The 4,964-nt window shown below is 58.1% G+C and overlaps 1 protein-coding gene across 1 annotated transcript; it reads right to left on the reverse strand.

The window, feature by feature from the left end:
* Positions 1 to 702: 702 nt before the first annotated feature.
* Positions 703 to 2,535, reverse strand: LOC104505206 (galanin receptor type 2-like). Its single transcript, XM_010158650.1, has 2 exons — positions 2,184 to 2,535; positions 703 to 1,603 (listed from the first exon to the last, which is right to left on the reverse strand). The coding sequence occupies exons 1-2, from the start codon at positions 2,531 to 2,533 to the stop codon at positions 703 to 705; spliced, it is 1,251 nt and encodes a 416-aa protein (XP_010156952.1). The 5' UTR covers positions 2,534 to 2,535.
* Positions 2,536 to 4,964: the final 2,429 nt, after the last annotated feature.

Genomic DNA, 4,964 nt, shown 5'->3' on the forward strand with positions numbered 1-4,964 from the left:
TCGCCGTGGCACAAGTGACGTGAGTATGACTAGTGACTGCCGCAGTTTGCGTCACCGAGCTGTTGGCACAGACAGCTGGCTTCCCTGCACGTGAGACAGTGTGGCAAAGGGATCAGAGATCTGGATGCAGGGGCTAGGGAAAGGCATGGAGGTGGAGTCGAGCTGCCCCTGGACCATGAGAAAAGCAAGGTGTGTGGGCAGGGGATGGGTTTCACCCGACTGGGACTGGGCACAGCACTCCAGCCCTGCCGGGGGGAGAGGCTGCTGGCCACCCAGTTCACGCTCAGGCCCCCTGCACTCTCTCCACCCTTCCCACTCATGCTCTGTGTGCCCTTAAGAGCCCGGGGTTCCTACCAGGGTGCTTTCATTTTGGTTACACATCCCTCTTAGAGTTCCAAGGTGCTGCACAGAATTAGCAAGTTAGGAAGCTGGGAAGTGGAGGCCTTCAAACCTGTGGCAGGAACACCACCCACGTCACTCGACATCACGTTAACGTGTCCCTCGGCTCTGCACTCGTACAGATGGATTGTGCTGTTCCTGTGTGAATGCTGTGGGGCAGTGAGCGGGCGGGAGTGGGGACCATGGGTTAGCCGTTGCCACAGGAGCTTTCGATGACCCCGCTGCATCCATCCCCCTTTGCCCCTCATCATTCTGCCCGTTTGGGAATGGAGTGGTCAGTCACAGGCTGGCAAACAGGTTTCTTCACTTTGCTTCTTGGTAATGAACCATCAGAAACTCCTGAGTTCCTTTTGGAGGGGTCATGGCTAGGGGATGGCCAGGCGTGGCCAAACTTTCCTCCTCCAGCAGCTCCTTCTGAGCAGAGACCATGGCATCCTGCAGCTGGTGAGTCCATGCTCTGGCATCATGAATGGCACCCTCAGGGTCTCTCTTCCTGGTGTTCTTCTCTGGGCCCTGGATCACCTTAGTGTTGCCTCCACAGAAACCTCTGGTGCTGTTGGTGAAACCATTGCCCATGTTGACCACGTGGACTTTCTTTCCAACTCTCTTCTTCTTCTTCTTCCTGGTCTTGTTCTGGAAGAAGAGACAGGTGAAGACCTGCTTGAAACGCTTGCGGAAATGCTTGGAGATGAGGGCGTAGACGATGGGGTTGAGGCAGGAGTTAGCGTACGAAAGGCAGTGGGAAGCCAGGCGGCAGACGTAAGTGGCTCGGTTGAAAGGGAAGTGGCCAAACCAGAAGCACAGGATGACCAGGTGGTGGGGCAGCCAGCAGAGGCAGAACAGGATGGCCACAGCCACAATCATCTTGGTGACCTTACGCTTGGACTTCCGGGACTCTGAGATCCTTTCTATGGGGTCTACGGAGGTCCACAGGAACTTGATGGTCCTGGCATATGCCAGGCTCACCACGGCCACAGGCAGGAGGTATCCGAAGACAAATGTGAGGATGTCCAGAATCTTTCGGCGCTGGTCCTCCCAGATGGGGATGCAGACGGGCACCCCGTGGTAGTGGACAACCTGGTAGTAACTGAGGTAAGGCCCCGCGAAGAGCAGGGACAGCGACCAGATCACTACAATGGCCACTCCTGCATTTCGGGAGGTGCGGAGATCCCAGGACTTCAGTGGATAGCGAATGGCCAAGTACCTAGCGGGAAGGGGAAGGAGAGACCAAACACAGGGTGGGTGAGATGAGATATCTCTCCTGCGCTGTGGAGCTGCCATCTGTGCCCCCCCTCCCGTGCAGCCACCTCCCTCTCCCCACCTCTTGGGAGGGAGGGTTACGGTGAACTTGCATAGAGATCAGGGTCATCCCAACAGTCGGTCTGGGATCTCTGTCACCCACTCTTCTGTGTTGGCTGGGGAAGGGCAAGCACTGTGCCTCCAACCAGGGAAGAGAAGGACAGGAGCAGGACCCAGAGGGATTCCTCTTTCTCCGCGGTGGATCACTGCCCTGGGGCTTCGCTGTTCCCGGTGGACAACAAGCCTCAGCATACGGCTGCACTCCTCCTTCCCAAGTGAGGGCTGGGTAACCAGGCTGAGAGCTTGGCTTGGTGCTGGGAGGGGACGCAGCCAGATGGGGAGGGTGGCTTTGCTGGCCCTGCCTCTGGGGACACCTGGCTTGCTTCTTACAGGACACTCCACAGGGTTTTCTCCCACCCCTTAGCTCAAGGGTGACAAACCCGTTGTCCCTGAGCCGAGGGATTCAAAGGGGAGGGGACACTTGCCTGTCAACAGAGACGGCAGCCAGCGTAAAGCTGCTGGCATACATGGTGAGGTAGATCAGGAAGTGCACAGCCTTGCAGGCGAAGGCCCCAAAGAGCCACCCATCCAGGGTGTAGATGGTGGCCTGGAAGGGGACGCAGCAGATGATGAAGCACAGGTCGGCCATGGCCAGGTTGAGGATGAAGAGGTTGGTGGTGTTGTACTTGACCTGGCCGTTCCGCAGCAGCACTGCCAGCACCAGCCCGTTCCCCACCGTGCCCAGGAGGAAGATGAGGGAGAAGATGATGGGGACGATAATCCCTGCGGCTCGCAGCTCCGGGCTGTCAGAAGAGGCATTCCAGCCTCCTGGCATCTCCCCATCTGACTGCAGGGACCTGTGTGGGGAGAAGGGGAGGCGCAGCACCTGGGCACGGCCATAGGCAGTGACCACAGCGGCTACCGGAGCTCTGGCCCTAAGGTGCCTGATCCCAGCCTTGGTCTGACCCCTATGTTTCTCCTGGAGATACCAATTCCTACCAGCTGGTTAAATGATGACATCAAGATCCGCCTGATGTCGCTGTCAGGAATGCTGTTGGGATCAGTCAGCCCATATCTACCCAGCTCAAGTGGACCAAAGTCCCTTTCTCCTGCTCACACCCACCACAGCACTTCCTGTGCTCCCAGCTTCCTAAAGGACACCCTGTCCTGCTGCCTGGCCTCCCTTACCATCCCAAAGCTGCTAAACCTCTTGGGATTGCCTGCTCTGGCAAGTCTAAATCCTGGCTGGTGTTCAACAGGGCTCGGCCACGGGCTCCCGTAGGCTGCGAGTGGTCCTGCCACCCTCAAGGCAGGGCTGTGACACCTCCGGCAGCAGGGACCTGATGCCTGGATGATACCCCGCAGCAGCAGCACCCCGCCACACTCCTGTCCCAAGGGAGCTCCTTCAGCTGGGACCAACTCCACGCTGGAGCTGGCTGCTTCTTCCTTTAGTGGTGGATGCTGGGATGCTTCATCCCTGGCTGTCTTCAAGGCCAGGCTGGATGAGGCTTTGAGCAACCTGCCCTAGTGGAAGGTGTCCCTGCCCATGGCAGGGGGGTTGGAACTGGATGGTCTTTAAGGTCCCTTCCAACCCAAACCATTCCATGATTCTATGATTCCTCCCTGTGCAGTAGTTACACTCCACAGAGGAGAGGCAACTTGGGGCACATTTTCCAGTTGCTGAGAGGTGGTCACAGGCTAGGAGAGGATGGGGGTGAGACCTTGACGCCGCCTGAATCACAACATGATGATCCTTGCAAAGGAACGTATTATTACCGCAGCTCAAGGTATTGTGATTTGCTGCAAAACTTCTTCCAGCCCTGAGCAACACCGCGCTCAGGCGGGGAGCGCCGACAGCCTATCTACTAACGAGCCTTCCCCCTGTTGTGCTATCATTAGAACAAATTGTCCTTCACTGAGCAGCAACCAGGAGGGAAAGACACCGTTATCTAGCAACTGTTGACATGCAATTAACTCTTTTTTGGGTCGTGCCAGCTCCTTTGCCCCACGGTCCCCCACCCCTCAGCTCACGCCACTGCTCCTTCCCAACAGCCTCTCCATATCACACCAAAACCATTCCTGCCTCTCTGGCTCTGCAGTCCCCTCTGTCCTACTGGGAACTAGCTGGCTCCTTCACCCTGGGCCCGAGGGATCTCCATGCTCAAGCAGAGGACCCCGGTCACCCTCTGGGCATGCACTCGACCTAGGCAGCGGGGCATCTCTGGGTACCGTCCTGTCCCCGCTCAGGGAACCCCAGACTGCCCCTTGCTTGGGAAACCAGCACTCACCTCTGCGAGGAAGGGCCTGCAGCTTCACCGCTCGCTCGGCGGAGACCTGTGGTCCAGCCTGGGCAGCAGCGGCGAGAAGGATGCGGGCCACCGAAGAGTTTGTCTGGGCAGCGCCGTCACCCCTGCCCGGTGCTCCGCTGCCTCCCTCTGCCAGCTCTGCTCTCTTCTCCTGGCTCCCACACGCATCTCTCTCCTTCTGGAGCTCCTCTGCTCGCTCTCTCTGTCTCCCCCTTTTCCCTCCCTCCGCTCTTGCTGCTGATCCATTGATCTCTGGTTTGTTTTTTTTCCCCTCTCCCTGAGGTTGGGTTTGGAGTTAACTCCTCTCTGCCCAGCCTTCCCGTAGGCTCAGCCGCTCCCCCAGATCCAACAAGGAGGGGGCAGCAGAGAAATAAGCCCACTGCTCTTTGGTGGGAACGGGAGGATGGAGTGGGGCAGGGTCCCACGGACCCTGGTGGGTCCTGCAGGCACCCCTCGATTCTGGGTGTTCACGATGCGTCGCCCAACACTTCCAGGGAACATCAATGTCCCACCATGGTGAGCTCAGACCCTGCTTTATCCTTGGGATATGGGTTTAAACCCTATGGACCACGAGCAATTAATTGCTATTACTAGGTGTTATTAATTGATCGTTAGTAGCACAGCACAGCACAGATCAAGTCTCGCCCACTGTGTCTGACCTGGGGAAGGAGGGGAATGCAGGTTTTGGTTTCCACCCAGCCCAGGTCTGCCCTCCAGCAGCACCGCAGCACGGAGCGGGAGGACAAGCCACCTAGGTCAGCCATCTCCAAGGGTTCATCTCCATCACCGCTGCCCGGGACAGCATGTGTGTCCAGCCCTCCTGCCCCTCCCAAACGCCCACCCCTATGACAGGACCCATGCCCTGCAGCCTTCCAGGTGCACCGGGGCCAAGTGCGGCTTGGTGGTCCTTTCCCATCGAGACCCAACAGCCACCAGCTTCCCTACATTGGAAAGGTTCTC

This window comes from Eurypyga helias, unplaced genomic scaffold, assembly GCF_000690775.1.
Source record: "Eurypyga helias isolate BGI_N326 unplaced genomic scaffold, ASM69077v1 Scaffold48469, whole genome shotgun sequence".
In the NCBI taxonomy this organism is placed as follows: domain Eukaryota; kingdom Metazoa; phylum Chordata; class Aves; order Eurypygiformes; family Eurypygidae; genus Eurypyga; species Eurypyga helias.